At 36.6% G+C, this 18,469-nt stretch overlaps 2 protein-coding genes across 3 annotated transcripts in view; one reads left to right on the top strand and one right to left on the bottom strand.

Annotated features, from left to right (window-relative positions):
* Positions 1-18,469, bottom strand: part of LOC124642409 — a 59,931-nt gene that overhangs the window by 22,128 nt on the left and 19,334 nt on the right. For both annotated transcript variants that reach the window (XR_006985763.1, XM_047180815.1), the window contains 21 exons: positions 17,382-17,517; positions 16,737-16,916; positions 15,820-16,090; positions 15,179-15,471; positions 14,230-14,406; positions 13,479-13,673; positions 12,768-12,953; positions 12,179-12,348; positions 11,581-11,795; positions 9,564-9,726; positions 8,951-9,176; positions 6,011-6,115; positions 5,810-5,921; positions 5,465-5,611; positions 4,781-4,899; positions 4,244-4,441; positions 3,774-3,956; positions 3,270-3,368; positions 2,714-2,866; positions 2,103-2,309; positions 383-541 (listed from right to left, as the gene is read on the bottom strand). Coding sequence is in view for 1 of the 2 variants with exons in the window: in XM_047180815.1 (XP_047036771.1) it covers positions 383-541; positions 2,103-2,309; positions 2,714-2,866; positions 3,270-3,368; positions 3,774-3,956; positions 4,244-4,441; positions 4,781-4,899; positions 5,465-5,611; positions 5,810-5,921; positions 6,011-6,115; positions 8,951-9,176; positions 9,564-9,726; positions 11,581-11,795; positions 12,179-12,348; positions 12,768-12,953; positions 13,479-13,673; positions 14,230-14,406; positions 15,179-15,471; positions 15,820-16,090; positions 16,737-16,916; positions 17,382-17,517 (3,694 nt within the window). In the remaining variant the exon portion in view is untranslated. The remainder of the gene's footprint in view (positions 1-382; positions 542-2,102; positions 2,310-2,713; positions 2,867-3,269; positions 3,369-3,773; positions 3,957-4,243; positions 4,442-4,780; positions 4,900-5,464; positions 5,612-5,809; positions 5,922-6,010; positions 6,116-8,950; positions 9,177-9,563; positions 9,727-11,580; positions 11,796-12,178; positions 12,349-12,767; positions 12,954-13,478; positions 13,674-14,229; positions 14,407-15,178; positions 15,472-15,819; positions 16,091-16,736; positions 16,917-17,381; positions 17,518-18,469) is intronic.
* On the top strand, positions 6,382-7,090 carry LOC124642414 (chromatin complexes subunit BAP18-like). Its single transcript, XM_047180820.1, has one exon. It carries the CDS (start codon positions 6,537-6,539, stop codon positions 6,921-6,923), a length of 387 nt encoding a protein of 128 aa, XP_047036776.1. The 5' UTR covers positions 6,382-6,536; the 3' UTR covers positions 6,924-7,090.

Below are 18,469 nucleotides of genomic sequence, written 5' to 3'. Positions count from 1 at the left end.
GATCTGAATCCATTAATAACCACCCTTTGAGTTCTGTTCTTAATATACGACGAGAACCATCGGAGCAAATCACCACGTATGCCATTAAACGAAATTTTTTCCAGTAGCAACTCATGATCAACCTTGTCAAATGCCTTTCGAAAATCAGTGTAAATGGCATCCACTTGAATACGAGAGTCCATATTATTAAAAAGATAATCCGTAAATGCTATCAAATTTGTGATAAAGAGGGAAAGTAAGAGGATGTTCAAATTGGATTAAGAAATAGAGAGTATAAAGTTATAATAATAATAAAGTAGAGAAGGATAAAAAGAAGTAGTAAAGTAAGCTAAGAAACTTCCATTATATTATTTTATAACCCCAATATAAACTGTATACTTACATAATTATTCTGCTCGCCCTGTTGTATCTGTATACCACCTCCCACTACGTTCTCGACATCGGAGAAATCTTTCTTGAACTGCATCTTGATGAAGTAGTCTTCTAAGTACGCTGATGTTAGGTTCAGACTACCTGATGTTTCCACGAATGGATCGTCTAGCTGTTGAGAGAATAATGCTTGTTTAAAATTAAGTTATCGATATCTCTAATCGATTTATTGCTTGTCTGACGAGACTATTTCTATGTCGAATATCAAATGCTAGATTATATTTTACGTTAAACATGTTATGATTTAAAAAGTTGAAAGAAATAACAGTTTTTTATTATCTAATCGATTTTTAAATTAAAATACACACCTTTTATAGAGTTGCTATTTTAAATTGCATATTTCGTATCACAGATTTTCTATGGTTATTTTTATTTGAACAATAATAAAAAAATGCTACGAAAATTAATAATACTTATTAATTTACCTCTAAACTGGCTAAAGCGGTGATAGTAAACGCCGGCATGGCGATATCTGCCGTCATTTTCCACAAGTGGTCCTCTAACCTCGCGGCAACTCTCGCTTCTAGCGCCGGCAACACCGTGAGGGGCGTGGCTATACCACTAATACGAACACACCTCTATACCACTATATCCACATACATACACAACACACATCACACATACATACATATTTATGGATATACCTGACTGTTGCAACTCCAATCCTCAAGATGCAGACCTTTTTTTTTTTTTTTATCGACGTAAAATCATCAAATGACCCCTCCCGCTGTGGGTTAGCAGCGGTGAGGGAGTGTCAGACTCTTACTGACTAAAATCGTCGTGTTCCGTCATAGGCCTTTTATGTACCAGGGCCGCGGTATCTCTTTCGAACAACCCGCAGCCCCGGCAGGCCTTGGCCCTGCTGGGCCCCGCTGGGGTTGCTGACATCTCTTTGAGGAGCGCGTGGAACAACGCGCGCCGTCGACACGGGTCTGTCGTCTAGAAAGACAGAGGGACGATGAGCCACCCGAACTCACCGCCCACAGACCCACGCCTACGGTGGCCGGGAGTCATCTCGCGACACCCGGCGCCCATGGTGTCTACCTGGTCCAGCGCGGCGGCCGGGATGAGAGGTGCGAACTCTCTGGCGTTCCGCCTCCTCCTTCTCGAGCATGACCGCTTCGCAGAAGGAGGCGACGGCATCCCATTCCCTCTCGCCCCGGACCATGGCCTGAACCAGGGCCGGACGCGAGAGGTCGCCGCCGCCCAAAGCCTCGACGAGGACCCGGCGGTGCCCCTCCCATGCGGGGCACACCTGGACTGTGTGGTCCACCGTGTCCTCGGGGCTGTCCGCACAATGGTGACACCCGGGCGCCTCCTCACGACCGATGCGGTGCAGGTACCTCCCGAAACAACCGTGTCCGGTGAGGACCTGCGTCATGCGGTACGTGAGGGCGCCGTGACTCCTCCCGAGCCACTCCTCAAAGAGGGGACTTACCGCCACGATGGTGGCGTGCCCTAAGATGCAGACCTTAGCTTAGTTTTAGGGGCACTGCCAAAGAATTCTGTTGCAAAAAAATCGACGTAATTCTTATTATTACTAGAGAATCTTACATAGAGGGCAGTCGCTCCATGTAAAGCACTGGTACTCAGCTGCATCCAGTAAGACTGGAAGCCGACCCCAACATAGTTGGGAAAAGGCTCGAGAGATGAAGAAGACTAAAGAAACTCACCTCTAAACTGGCTAAAGCGGTGATAGTAAACGCCGGCATGGCGATATCGGCCGTCATTTTCCATAGTGCATCCTCTAGTCTAGCGGCAACTCTCGCTTCTAGCGCTGGCAACACTGTGAGAGGAGTGGCGATGCCGACGGACGCGACGTATGATTGGTAGGTATCGTCTTCCCCACATTCGTACTCGTAGAATATTTTGTTCGATATCTGGGAATTAGTTTAACATTTTGGACAATTTGGACATCAAAATTACATAATGTAGTTAGTTTGACAATGAGAATATCGATTTCAAAGTTTGTAAGATATCTCTTCTTATCACGTTAAATTTTGTGTGATATGTTTAAAAAAATAGCAGAGTTTTTGAGTACCGTAGACTGCACATCAGTGGTAACTGTCATGCACCTGAAGTTGACTGTACCTATTTATTAAGTAAAAATGAACGTAACCAGACTAACCAAAAAATAATATAAATAGTGTTGTTACATTTTTTTAAATTAAATATTCAAAACTGTAAAAAGTTTGTTATAAAAAAAATAAATGGATATAAATATAATGTCTAATCTATTTCCAGAAATTACATTATTTGTATATTTATAGTATTGTGAACTAACCTCATGCCAATAAGTCCCGTTATACAACAGCACTAAACAGGTAACATTGATCTTCTCTCCTAATATAATGTCGACAGTGTACACCGACTTTAATTCCTTCACAGCTTGGAAAGGCGTTACTAAGTTAAGGGTGTTTCTCATTACTGTGTATTGCTGGAACAAATATTAAATAAGCGGTTGATAGTAAATAGAAGAAAAAAAAACAAATTGCAATGACACCAAATAACTGGGGAACAGGGTAGGAACAAAAGAAAGATAGTAAATATATTGTTTTTTTTTTTTTTTTTTTAATGGTGTAGTTTAAAACTGAGTGCTGTGTATTGCTAGGTCAAATATTTTTAATAGACATAGTGTGGTTTGAATTTGGAACATGTATCAGTTGAAACCGTTTCGATTATAGATAGTGGTCGCTTCTATATTTCATTTAGAAATGAAAATATATAATACTTATACACATAAGTTCAGTTAATACCCCACTTTAAAATAAAATTTACATAAGAGGTTGTTTGTAGCTGGATTATGAGATATAACTTTATTCTGCAATATGAATACTCACCTCTAAAATAAAGACATCAGTCAACACAATAGGCGGTTTGTCAGGCAAGTGAAGTGTAGCATTTACTTCCATTATGTCTTCTTCATCTGGACCCACGAACTGTAAAAAAACGTTAAGTTTGCAAAAACTGTCATGAATCCCGTCGTTTATTTTTTTATTCGCTACATCCCATTAGACTGGAAGCCGACCCCAACATAGTTGGGAAAAAGGCTCGGAGGATGATGATTTGCAAAATAAAATTCTGTTCTGTTCTATTGCCAAGGACAACATCCTCGGTCAAAAGGCCTTTCTAATTAGCCTTTGCAGGTCCTTATGAATCGTCATATAGTTGCCATTTGAGTTTGTGTCATTAATTTTCTGCTAATGCAGAAAATTTACTTTTACAATATCCCTTGTTTTCTGCAACATTGTACTTATGCATTAAATGCAAATGTGAACTCTTATATTCAAGATAACCTTCTCAAAAAAAGTCAAAAGAGGTTTCACACACACTCCTAGACCAACCTTCATAAGATGCGAATTGAACGTGATGGTAGGATAATACAACGTATCGAGCACGACCCGTGCTCTAGTGTCGAAGTTCTCTATGAACATATCGGAGCCCACTTGCGAGTCGTGTTGGAATCTATCCTTAAGTACGTCTAGTAGACCTTTGCCGTTGTCCTTTAGAAGAATTGCTATGCCGAACTGTAAAAATATAAATAACATTTACTTGTAGAAAAAAAATACTGGGAATGGGTAAATTATTGAAATTAAATTACTATCTATTTATGGTTGTTGAGAAATTCGAAAAGGTAATAAAATGTGTGAAAATGATTTTTGGAGATATTTTTTCGTCTTTACAATAAATCATAAAACGTTTCGTCTCATTCACAAACGTTTAGGGTGTAGGGTACAGTTTATAATTATATGAGAAATTTTCAATCTAAATTAAATCTTATATACCTATCCTTAAAGTTCAAATTGATTCTTACCTTATGCGTAGACAATCTCATAGAGACTTCCGTATCAAGTCCATCACCGTATACATTCTTCAATACAAGTCCGTTCTCCTCAAATCCTTCGAGCGGTGTGTAAAGCTTGTACAAGTACACAAAGTTGATGGGTGACCGCCAGTGCCAGATGCCGGTGAAACCGAAGTCCATTTTACCCCAACCTACTCTGAAGTCCAACTGGAAAATATTGTGGGTAGTTAGTAATTGGAGTAAACTTTAGATGAACATATAAGTTGGAAAACATCTGTTCATCATCATCTGTTTGAGAATCGAGAGTTATTGATCGACACCACCTATATTTGCCCGTAATTCAATGACTTTATAATTGATAGATCGTATCAGCATTTGTACCTGGCAAAATTAAACCTGTAAATAGTGCTTAATGCCCTTCTTTACTGCCCTTCTTAACTACAAAATATATTTTTTTATCGACATAATTTTAGTCTTTTATTATTTTAAAAATAAAATTGAAATACGTAGTGTTTACATACATTAATATCAATATATAATAATTACCTCTTCAGGCGCTCGTTTGGCAATGATCATAGCTCTGTTCAGGTACTGTATCGGCAATGCAACATGTCCGAATACATGGAAGTCTTGCAATGTCACCAGCTTCAGAAGCACTTCGATACCTAAAAATAAAATGTGGATATAAAGCCTATATATGCAGTTCCGAATCAGCCACTAAGTATTATTAGATTAATAAATTAATATTAGCATTTTCTTTGTGCTTCAAGGAGTCCTAAATTTTCTTTTTTTACAATTTTCTTATTATTTAGTTTAGAGAACTCCTTTCTTTCAGGCCTCGGCCTCGAATTTTGCGGGCAGCGGGGCGGCAGCGGCGGCGGCGCGGGAGCGGCAGGATCTTACGCGTATATCCATATGGACCGGCCCTCGAATACAGCGGCGCGGGAGCGGGCAACGAGCGGTGCACTCGGTGACCGCCCGCGCCGCCGCCGCTGTCGCCCCGCTGCCCGCAAAATTCGAGGCCGAGGCCTCACAGTCAAATTGACCAAAAGCTGTTCGAAATACTTGCCTTTGATCAATTTCAAACCTTATATCTTTCACAATAAGGTTGAACAGCAAAACTTAATCTATCAATGTATATAATTTTACGCTTACGTGTTTGTTAAATATCCAAGCTTATGCCTCTAGTGATAAGGTTCAAGATTGATGATCAGAAACAGCTGTACTTACCAGTAGTAGAATTAGTAGTAACCACCATAGCGACAAGATGTCTATCAGCTTCTACGAAGCCGAAGCGCGCAGTCATTTGCGGGAACTCCACCATTGGACTCGTTACGTTCACCACTAACATGCAGTTAGTAATACGACGCATATGACCTGAAGGATAAGAAAAAGATTAAGGACTAGAGAACAGATTTAAAGCTGTAATTATAAAGGGCGAATTCGGTTAAAACTGACTTTGAATATTGCCAATACTGCAACTGTATAGCCAGTCCAAAAATATTTTTGTAAATTTTTTCGCTCTACTTGTAGAGGAAGATATATTTTTTAACGGGTAGAATGTATAGAACTTACCGTTGACATAAATCTTGAGCACTTTCTCTTCAAGGTCAAGGTAGGTGATGCCATGAATGTCTCGTTTGTGGCCCAACACGAATTCCGTCCGGAGGAATCCTTGCCTGTAGCCCTGTAAAGTAATTTTGGATTATTGGCAACTTCTTGCATATTTTATTAAATAAGGCCGTGTTAAGGTAAAAATGCAAGAAAGATACTTACAGGGAAAGGCGTCAGGAGTTTTACTCTGCCTGTAATGTTGTTCTCCTTTTGTCCTCTCTCCAGAGTCCATGATGAGTTGATCATTAGAAGACCATCTTCGTTGTACTGTAAAGAAAAAATGTTACACATTGTTTAATTCCAGTAAGTTATGGATAATATATAAAAAATAAAAGAAAGGAAATCGATTATTTAAAGAAATAAAACATTACACGATTTTTAAAGACTACATTAAAACACGAATAAGTTTTGTTTTAAATATTTAACATTTTCAAAACAAGTATCTGGAACGCGCTCAGTATTTTGATGCTTATTTGACACAAGTGACATTGACAATTGACACTAACGACAAACGTCACGCCCGATAATGTTAATGTCAGTTGAGAAAAATATTTGGAGGTATATAGTTTGTTTCGTTGCCGTCGAATCGAAATAAAATTAATAAAACGAGCATTAATCCACGTTAAATAGCTGGACCATTCAGCTATAGTCATTTTACATCGGATTGCATAAGTTTTAGCATCCAACAATGAATAACTCCGCCGCAAAGGTAAGCGAAATATTCCGTGAAGCCGGAACCGCGTTTAACAAGCTTGCTGAAATGACGAAGTTACTGCACCCCATGGGGGACGCGCAGCCCGGCGGAAAGTGGACGGACGACGAGATAGAAATGCTTAGATCTTGCGTGCATCGATTCGCCATAGACTTGAACAACTTAAGCCAGCATATCAAAGGTAGAACTGTGAACCAAATACGCACTACGCTGAAGAAGAAAGCGTTTGAGGACGCCAGTATTCCTGTTCGTCAAGTTACTTTGAACATGTTGAATGCGTCTGAAAACGAGGTTGATGTTGACGGGTTGAACGATGACGTCAAGCTGGAGTTCGAGTCGACAAACGACGAAGTGGCCTCTTGATGCGACATGTTTAGTTTTCCCTAAGTCTGCTGTGTTTCTTCACGGCAAAATTAGAGAAAGCTAAAGAAGTGAAGTGAGTGATGGAGTACACTTTAGGTTATGTAGTGTTTGTTAAGACTAAAGTGTATGTTGTTGTTATGATTAAAGATATGTGTATTCATATTTAATGTTGCTTCTTTAATGATACAGTCAAAGAGCTGTGTAACATCTTGTCTTTAAAGAAACTGGTTTCTGGTTTATACATTGTAAGTTGCATCTTGGAGAAATGCATTTCTGCCAATTGACAATAGATGTAATCACGTTAATTATATAAGAATGATTCTGCATTGATCAGCTCTAAATAGCATTTCATTGCTTCTCTAACATTGCACCAAAATTGATTCAGAAAAACCAAACCAAAATTAACAATTCTGAGAATAAGTCTTTGGAATGTCTGTAAATACATATTTAGACGCCAGCTTGAAGTATTGCCAAAATGATCAAGATTGTGATCACGCAATCTTCTTTGCAATTTCTACTTAAACACACATTTCAAATAAACATGTTGTATGTCAGAGCGCAGATATGCACAATTTCCTATAGTTATAGTTAATCAACTTATGTACCATTAATATATTCGGTCATGTTTATCTCAATGTTGTCAGCATATAAAATTTAATATTGTTACATTATAAGAAAACTATATTGGTATGCTAATTGATAAGGTCTGTATAATATTGCCAAATATGTTTAGATACATATACTTATGTGGATATTGGATGTTTCTAGAAGTGATAAGTGAAACAGCACTGTAAATGTTAGTATTTAAGAAGCAATAATATAAATATTGATATAAACTTGAAATTGCTAAACTGATTTAACCCCTTGTATGCCGGTGAGTAGATATATGCGAGACAATTGATTTTCTATTGTTCTCTAATTAGCGGCATTCAAGAGGTTAATTAAAATTGTATTTGGTAACTCTAACATTTTGGAGGTAAATGTAAACATATAGGGCCTTACTACAAAAACTTTAAACCCTGTTTTACACTTGTCTAATAAAATTTTGGCTGCAAAATGAACCATATGTCAACATCATAATTTGAAATTTTTTTAGACAAGGCATAAACTGACGTTTAAAAGTTTTTGTGGTAAGACGGTAAGACGCTTGTGTCATTGTCACTTCTTGACCTATGTAAGAAATCAACATTGAAATGAAAATTGATGCTGTAAACAGGCTATGTAATTATAAGTAAGTTTGGTTTATTGATAAGTAATTCAAATTAAAACTTAAATGCTATAGAAAGGTGATTCTTATATAGTTGTTAAGAGATGAATAATACATTAAAAAGGAAATGTATGGTTGATGTTATCAAAGTCCACATGAATGAAAATTATATGGGTATATGTGGGACAGTATAAGAGGGGTAATCTGTAATTAGAAATTCACCAGATTTAAAAATAAAACACATTAGGAATTCATTTTTTTTTTCATTTATTTTATTTTTTTGTACTTACCTTCAGGTCGCCAGGATAGGACTAATGCAAAATATGTTCATTTCAAAATAATTGATAGAAACAATAAGTGCAGCTGTAAACATGAGCTAAAAGATCTCACGAAACTCGATGGTTGGTTTCGGTGCAGCAACCCGTGCAATGTTCAGTGACGATAAATTCTGTTGTTGCTGGGGAGTTTGTTGCGCCACTTCTTCCCAGCAAAAACACATAGGAAGTGGTGAAAGGTGGGCGTTTTGGGGGCTGTCTTATGTAAATTCCTGACGTTCAAAAAGTGCTGTCTTGCAGCCAAGAATAAATGATTTTTGATTTGATTCCAAACTAAAAGAAAGAGAGGGTCATTTAGACGCTCAACGTATCATCGAATTTCCCTTTTATCAATATCTTAGCTACGACCTACCTTCACTGTATTCCAGATGTATGACAAAGCTGAATTAGAAAGTTGCGGACTTATCTTCCTCTTGTATATTCGGGATTTCAACGCTGCCACTGTAATTTCAACCTTATATCTTACAACATAAGACTAATCTTACCTGAAAACTGAGCAGAGTATCAGCACTTTTCTTCCAAACGACCCTATGTTTGGCTATAGCAGCCGCCTTCGGTAAGGTCGGTATAGTCGAGTTGACAACCGCATTGATTTCGCCATAGAACTCATTGGTCTTGAATAAGTAGTCGGCTAGTAGACTGAATGCTAGGTAGTCTTCTTGCCAGTTCATACTGCCGTTTAGTGCTTGCAGATTGTCGTGGTAACGCCACCTGGTGGACGAAATTTTAGCTTCAGTGTTAGTAAAATTTTATACTTATTCTTAAGCAGATTTTTTAATAATCAGTTGACTTCCATTTGAGGAATAAACATGGAAGTTTAATATATTTTTTTTTACAAAAGATACCAAAACTTCAAACATTCTTCATATAGTTAAGTTATCATGCGATTGAAAGATCAGCCCTTGATATCTGTTGTTACAATTTTGAATGCAAACCTGCGTATGCGCATATAAATTCAAACATTTTGCACTATTCCATTATTGATTGTATCAAACCACATAAAAAAAAAAAAAACTAGGGCTTGTTATGTGGGCTACTCCTTTCAATCACCTATGATTAAAAAAAAAAGTACTTTACCGATTGGATATTAAAACTCACATAACATTGAAGCTAGTATCTTTCCATCCTGCGAATGGCGTATTCATGCTAGAGAGCAACGCGTATACAGTCTCGTTATGTGCTTCCGAGTACATCTTAACGCGCCATAGTATGTTGGACTCGCTTGACCAACCCATTCGGACGTGCCATTGGCAGAACCAATCTGGAAATAGCATTAGATTAAACCAACTTATAAAGGTGTGTTTGGACCTGTTTTTACGGCATTAAAGCTAACTTTGATGTGACTTATCTGTAAACATTAGCCCTCTTATTATAAAACGCGGTATCAAATAAGTATCGGCTTTTGTACTACCTTTAATCCACCTTTAAGTACGACCTTGAAAAAACGTTATTACAAAACGCAGTTTATCGCAAGTCCTATTACTATCTGTAGTACAAAAGATAAACCATCGAGCCCCCTAGTTTAACTGCAGTACTTAGTCGACAAACGTCAAATTCCGACATTATTTACTTTTGAGGTTATTTGTTTTGTGATGAAAAAAACAAAAGTGGATATAAATATGTGTGATTTGGAATACTTGGATGTGTTAGAATACTATTGAGAGTGTCCGGGGACCCAACAGAATGCGTCATCGACAAAATCTCTTCAAATTACCTGACGACAATTTTCGATATAAATATCGATTTACGTTTTTCGAAATAATAGTCAATTGAATGCATGATGATAATCCAGGATGATCCTATGATGCTCAACTGGGCTCGCCATAAAGTAAGTAGCCTTTACAGTGCAAGTAGGTTGCCAAAACATCCTAATTAATTGTATAAGAGTCAAAGTTTTTATTATGGATGTTTGTTTATGTTCCACGCATAAACTACCACATAGATTTTGATGAAACTCCGAAAATATATCAGATTATCATACAGTCTATTGTTTATTTACAGATTCAAGACTATTTTGGCGTTTTGCACGCCGTATCTCTGCCAGTAATATGCAATGTTTGTAAAAGACTGGAAGCTTGCTAAAATGTAGAAAAATGCCTAGATGAGAAAGGGAACAAGATTGTGTGATGAAGAACAGTGTCCAACATGTATCAGTGCATTTGACTGTATAAATAGACATCGGAATAAAATATAATTTTCTACTTTTATGTTGTTTCAAATGTTTCATTTTCTTTTGGTAATTTAATGCACACGATATTCTGTGTGTAAGTTATTGTGCACTTAATTTTGAAGAGGTTCTAATTAGATGCACAACGTCTTATTTAATCATTTAAATCGGGATGAAAATAATCCAAGTTATTTCTAACCTAAAAACAAAACATAACTCGGAAACGCGCGCTGACGTTCCGTTATACGCGCAAACTCGATAGTTGTTTAAAAGAGAATAATTGGATCATATGTATATCGTTAAAAGATACTAGAAATATAAAATTACCTTTAAATAATAAAAAGTAATATTTTCAACTGCAGAGATATTTTTTTTATTATCATAGTTATTTATTTTTCATCAAAATAGACTTAACAAAATAATGTAAAAAGGAACTGCGCATAGAATTCGGAACGATTGAACGAATGATTTAAATATTTGTTGCTTATAATCTGTGGATATTATTTGAACCATAGACAAATCGAAGTACTAAACAGTCTTCTCTTAGTCTACGTTTTGTAATAAGGATGTGAAGACTATCGTAAGTACCGTAACAAACCAAGACGTCTTCAGTCGGGTTTAAACCACTACTTGCGGCAGTTTTTATAATAAGAGGGTAGGAGTTTGATTAAAAGGTATTTTTAACAATTTCCAGTGGAAAAAATATCTTCTATTAAATTTTTAAGGCTAGGTATTTATGATAAGGCAAATTAACCTTTAGATGAGTGATGTCTGCGGATAAAGTTACGGAGGGGCGTTTGTGGAGCAAATAAGTTGTTTGTACAAGTTCCCTTTTATCTGTGGCTTTTAGAAGTAGAAAATATTTAAAATAATGCATCTCTTTTAGGCAGAGCTGCAGATAGTTTCTATATCTTCTTTTCTGGACCTCTATGACCCATTCACACTTACCTCTTAACAAAAACTCGAACTCCCCATTAACCATTCTCCCAGGATAGTACAAGGACACATGTCCACCATGGTGCCAGGTCCCCTTGTTGTCCAACTGCACATCTACGCTGACTTTCTGCGAAGGGTCACGGTTTGCATCCCAGTTGAAGGCAACACTTAGCCGCTTTTGGCGGGCCGTCACCCAGCGTTGGTAGGAAAAGTGGAGGTCGCGAAGTCTGAGGGAAGTTATTTTGAGTTTTAAATGTATGTAAGGTTGAAATTGCAGTGGATTGTAATCAGATGTTTTTGTATTGAAGTCTTATGTAGCTGCAGCCTTGTAAGGCTAATGTAAATCCAATGGCAAGTTTTGAAATTAAGTAGTTACTGACTCTAAGTTTCTCTAAGGAGATTTTACTTTTACATTATTGCAGATTGCAGTTTGTACACAAAAATTTTGTTTAATGAAATACTAACACAAGAGACTTTTGGGTCGGAAAAAAAAGAGATTCAGGTACCAGCTAGAGTAAGTAATTTTGCTTCTGTAGTAGGTAATATTTATCTGAAGCTTCTGTATCTGTTATTTATTTCATTCTATTTTCAAAAACCAATAAATACTTACTGATCAAAATGTATATCCATATTAAGGTTAGTATTGTTACTTAGGTCAGCATTAAGGTTCACGCTATACGCTTTCCCGCCGACATCTACTTCCACATAAGTTGTGAAGTTTTGTTCCGAAAGTAATATGTAGCGGATTAAAGTTCTATAGTGGTCATCGTTGTATTCACCCTAGGAAAGAAATAAAGTTATATAAAACTATATAAAACTCTTAATAAAGTAGACACAAATATTTACTAATACCGTCCCATGTGAAACCGCTAGTGGAAGCAAGTAAGTTTTTGTTAGCTTTTGGTGGTCAAAAGGCTGTCCAGGAGGGGCCACGTTTTCAAACTTACTGCCAGAATTTATTTGCTACACTATAACGGTAAAACGGCTGAACTGATTGAGATGAAATTTGGCAATGAGGTACATGGGTCTATGTAGGTGATCTTAGGCTAGTATTTCGACCATTACCTGACCAGTACAAGTCATCCTCCATCCCTATGCTTCCAGCCTTCGTCTGAACCGATAAAGATGAAATTGGCTAAGAAGATGAATTTGGGAATTTCCTTATACCTCTATATTATCCTGGTTAACTAGTTCCTTACCTGACCAATAAAAGTAATCTGCCTATTATCCTGTGTAAACCGTCCATCCATGGCGATATTCTTGAAGTGTGTGCTGCTGATCAAAGCTTTCAGGTGATGAGACGCCATATTGGTTTTCGATTGATCTTGGTATGAAGCGTCAATGTTAAAGTCTACGCCCGTGAACCAAACGCCTGCTGCGTTTACCTAGGAAGGAGTTTGGTGTTTAAAGGGTTTGGTCTATGGTTGGCGATTGAAGTGGAATAGACCAGGAGTTTACTTTTAAATTATAGAGGTATATTCCAGTAGTCTTAAACTCACGCAAGGAAATAAAACCACTTTTACCTTTTACATGGTTTTAGTTCACAACCGGTTAATTTAGCATTTGGTTTGTTTTTTTAAGTACCTGTGTCTATTTTAAAGAAGTCCTTGATTATGTAGGTAGTTTGTCTGTTTTAGAGAAGACTTTGAGAATAGTTTAAGCACTTGTCTTTTGGAGACAGTCAACCACTGATTTCTGACTTTTAGTAGGAGGAAATCCTATATTTTGCCTAGTTTTACATTGTTTTAGTCTCAAGTGTCTCAAATTGCAAGTTCTTTTGTCTATTTTAATCCTATCATGGTTACCCCTACACCTAAATATCATAATCTTAGGGTCCCAATCTATTTTAAGTTCTGGTTTTTTCAAGTTACGTACGTACGTATTACGTATTTACTAAAGAAACCACTTACTTGATAATCATTGGGCATTTTCTCATGCACCTTCGTCTTAATGACACAAGGGTGTAACGTCGGCAGGGTCATGTTGAGTTCAGCATCCAGATACAACTGTGTGCCAGGAGGGAAGAACAGGTAGCCCGACACTAGGATCTCGCGAGATTTCGGGTTGAAGTTCAGAAGGGCCACCGCTGTGTATTTTGGGCCGATCTGTTGATATGGAATGAAGGTGCTGATTAAAGCAATGCTTAAATTATGTAATGAACTGAAATGATATAACAAATGAAATTTTGCCGTGGATTGCCTTGGTACACTGATAAAAGTTTAATCAAAATCGGTTCAGCCGTTATTTCATAAAATCATGACAAAAAAAAAAACAGCAAAACTCGAGCCTATATATAAAAAAAAAACATCGACATACAAACTTTCGCCTTTATAATATAAGTTAGCGTGATGAAACAAAGTATTATTAGGGAATAGGGTGCTTACATAAAGAAACAGGTTTCCGGTACAGACAAACCTGTACGGGTAGGTACCGATCAGTGCAGGTATAATATTTCAATACAATCCTATTCACTCACTTATAAAGAAACAGGTTGTAACTTACCTGTTTCTTACCTGTTTCTTTCGTACAGGTTTGTCTGTACCGGAAACCTGTTTCTTTATGTAAGCACCCTAAAGCTGGTATTTTTTTCAAGTGAAGAGGTGTTCAGTGGCTAAAACCCTAGAAAAATACACAGAAAACTCATTAATTTTACCCACTCACCCCTTCAAATTGGAACCTCATATCAACGAGCCGTGGTCGCTGTAACGTCAGTCGCGTGTCTAACTTCATGCCGGTCAGACGATCCGCGCGGGTGAACGCGAACGTGAAGGCGGGGTCGTCTTTATTTTCCCGGGATGCGCTTACATTGAAGCCTATATCCACGTGGGATTGCGTTTTCTGAGAAAAAGAAAGAGGATTAATATGGATATGTAAAGAGTATATAAAAAATAATTATGTTTACTGGTTATACAACATGTAACTTAATTAACGCACATCCTGAAATTAGTTTGTTCAGAATCGTTTACTGAATCGATTTATATCATTTTTAATATAGGTAATTTTTTATCCCAAAAATAATTAAAACTACGGAAATTATTGTCATATTAACCCTGTACTGTCAAAACAAATTCAAATAGACCGTAACTCAAAGTAATAAGACTTCGTGTATTGTCGGCTTTTTCCGTAGTTTCGTTATGTTGTGTCGAGTCGAGCGGCGCGCGACGCGATATTTGCGTGCGTAGTAGCAATACCAATTCTTGGTGACCAAAAAGTTCACCAAGAATTGGTATAACTAATTTAGTAAATAACAATACATATACATGCTAAATTAAAAATTCAGTGTATGTATTATGAATATAACATACTATTCTAATTGGGGTGTTTGAGGGTGTGCGTTAATTACGTTACATGTTGTTTATAAAAATATATACTGAAAGCATAATCATGATGCCAAATTACTTAGCTTAAACAGACCAATAAACAAATAATAATAATTTAATAACATGGTAATTTCAAACTAAGCAAAAGGGGCTGTAAATTATCAATATCTATTACGAAAAAAGTTGAAAATTATTGTCTATCTAACGCCATTTCTTTTACTCCTAAAACAGACATACTACTAAACTAAATTAACAGCAAATTGTAACTAAAAAAAATGAAGAATACTTACAACATTCTTCAAAACAGTATAGAAGTTATATCCAGGGTAAGCGGTAAACTGCATAGACAGATCTCCATACATATCATGTCTAAACGCTCCCGTCCTCTCACTATAAATCCCTTCTATTTTAATCGTTTGTTTAGGACTTTTATAGAATTGATAATCGAACTGTAGTTTAGCTCCGTGGGTTGGTCCGTTTATAGTGTAGTAGCCTAATAAGTGGCTGGCTAGCTGTTTCGTTTGAAATTCGGCTTCTATGTCGCTTTGGGTGACGCTGCCTTTGGATTTTACTTTTATTACACCTGTGAAGAGTGAATAAGGTTACAGGTATGTGCCAAATTGTTAAATGGTTCATAGACGGAGAGATGAAAAAGTACCTATAAGTATTGCCGTTAATAAAATCCTTGAGAAAGAGAGGAAGATAAGTATTTCGAACAGTCCGATGTTGGCTCTGTGTAATGGGTATTTTAATTCTATAAAGCACATTTTTAAACTAATTCAGCTTTAGTCGCCTTGTCTTTCTTAAATGTTTTACTTGATAGTTGCATATTTAGAAAAAAACTTTGGTAAATAGAGAAACAGTTTTAAAAATAAAGTTCTTCGAGACTGGTAGGTCGGAAAGTTTGGGCCAATAAATAATAATAACTCACCAGAAAGTTCTGCAACCCTCTCATTATCGACGACCCAATAGGCATGTGGTATCCACACAAACCCGTATTTAATATCATGCCTTTTTATCGACATCACCGTATCGAACTGTTTCCTACCATCCACGTCTAGACTAGCCGATAGAGATTTATCTAAAGGCATGTTTCGATACATAGCTTTAGCTATTAACGTGCTCTTCTCTGATTGGAGGGTTAATAGTGCTGTGCTTGAGGTATTCGATATCGATAAAACTGCGTTGATCATTCGTTTTTCCTGTGGAAGTAATGACAGTGTTATATTTCTTGTTACAATATTATGTGTTTTATAGGGATAACTATTTCTTAAGAAATAATATATGTTACTAATATAGCATTATATATTAAGTGTCAAATACTATGGTGACCATATTTTTTCTTACGCAGAAAAATCTTCGTTTAAGGAGATGGCAATGTCGATAATCAGTTGAATGTCAGGTTAATAGAGTATTTATTTATTTATTTATTTTATTAAGGTCAGCCAACAATTGTTTACACATTACATTTTTACAAACTTGAGTAATACATATAAAAGCACGTGTAACAATTTCTTAAAGGCTAACACCACATGCAAAGAAAATGCGGTTATTAAATTGTGAATTAAAAAAAAAATTAAGAAGAAGTAATTTGGTTACCAAAATTAATAATTAAGCACAAACAAACAATTATACTTTCAGGACCAATTAAAAATGATTACAATAAAATAAAATTGAAATAAGATCAAAAAACAATAACGCCTTCGATTCATTATTTTTAATCAACTTCCCAAAGAGGAGCAACTTTCAATCAATGTATTTTTATTTTGTATATACGTAACTATGTTTAAGTGGAAAGCAGAAGATGAGCAATAACCTCTCCTATTTTTCAGCTATATTTTACTTTACCTTACTATCAGGAGTATCGAAAGAGAAGCTAACAACGTTACTGGTCTCGTTCTTGTCCCACTTGTACTGGAAGGCGTATGTGTCAGCTGTGGGATCTGCCTTCTCTAGAGAGAGGATGTATTTGGCAGGTCCACTCATTAGGAAGTATGGGGCGTTGCGGAGATTCGTCATGTTTGGGAACTGAAATGTGAAAATATATTTGAGTTCATTTGTGTAATTTTGGAACATGAAAAATTTGCTTTAGTATATTTCTGAAATTGCAGCTTCTCAGGTCGACCACATGTTCAGATTAAGTGTGGTTAGTCATGTCTTGGACAGTTTTTCTGAAAGCTCAGATTCATATTCTTTGTTCAAGTCTCGGGTCTCGGTTGTCATTTGTACATTTTTGACAGTCGATACGGTTAGTTGACTAATTAGTTAGTTCAGAAAGGTAGTAACGTCTTACTGTCACATACGGGCATTGTGCGTCAGTGTCAATATTTTACAGTTTATTTTCTTCGAACTTTTCCCTCGTCGATGCGTTCCAGACTAGAAGCCGAACCTAAAAAAATTAGGAACGGCTACGTAGATGATGAGATAATTTTACTATCACTCTCCATAATCGAGTAAACCGAGTAAAGCTGGCACTTCATTAATTCCACTCACCTGATAAGAGGCACACATCTTGATACCAATAGCCTTATCGAAGGTAGACCAGCTACAAGTATTCTGTTCTATTCTATTCTTGTTCAAACCTTGTTGTTGTTGCTCTTTATCACCGTGAAGGATTATAAGTTCCGACCTAAAGTAAAAAGAGTAAGGTGAGTAATGGTACTTATACAGTCTCTGATAGCCTATCAGCAGATAAACTATACATTTTGGTTTTAAAGGTCTCGGATAGCAATACATACAGTTACAGCCTTTTTTATCGTCCCACTGCTGGGCACAGGCCTCCTCTCACAAGGAGAAGGATACATATATGGCAGAAATTATAAGCAGCTTATTTCTGGCACTTGGCAGATACCATTTTTAACTAACTGATACTTTATTGGTAACACGTAACATCGGGCCTAAGATTCTGAGTGATTGCCCAAAGTGATGCTACACCTAGATTAACCTACCCTGCCAAGGTCTAAAATAAACTAAAATTACTAAATGTAAAATAGATAGATGTACTCTTTATTATACAAGGTGTTGATTTGCATTTGTGCCATAGCTCAGGAGGAGGACATACAATACCTAAATAATCCATTGGAATTACAGTAGATGGGAAATAACTAATATGCACTGCTTTTTTTGTCATTGTAATGTCGTGGTATTTCCGAAGTAATCCAATTTTATGAATGAAATTTATGAGTGATCGTTGCGCATGCTTTGTGTTTGCGTTTGTGTCAGGGTGCAGCACGGTTTTAACGCCAGTAACATACGCACCAAGTTTAAATAAGGCTAGATGACATTTACGGAATTCCGAAAAAAAATTAAAGAAAAAAAATTACGTACCAATTTTTTTATTGATTTGGGTCGAGAATCATTAGCATAATTACCTCCTTGAATATGGCACGGATGCAAATCAACAGCTTGTATACACTAACTAGCTTTTGCCCGCGACTTCTTTCGCGTGGAATAGTAACTTCCGGTAGATTTTTGGTATAATGTAATAGGTGGCGCTATATATTCTATCCGGAATAAATTTTATTTTTATATTTTTTTGTAATAAAAACTATCCTGTCCTTTCTCAAGTTTCAAACTAATAT

This window comes from Helicoverpa zea, chromosome 24, assembly GCF_022581195.2.
Source record: "Helicoverpa zea isolate HzStark_Cry1AcR chromosome 24, ilHelZeax1.1, whole genome shotgun sequence".
NCBI lineage: Eukaryota > Metazoa > Arthropoda > Insecta > Lepidoptera > Noctuidae > Helicoverpa > Helicoverpa zea.
This window is presented reverse-complemented; position numbering and strand designations above follow the sequence as displayed.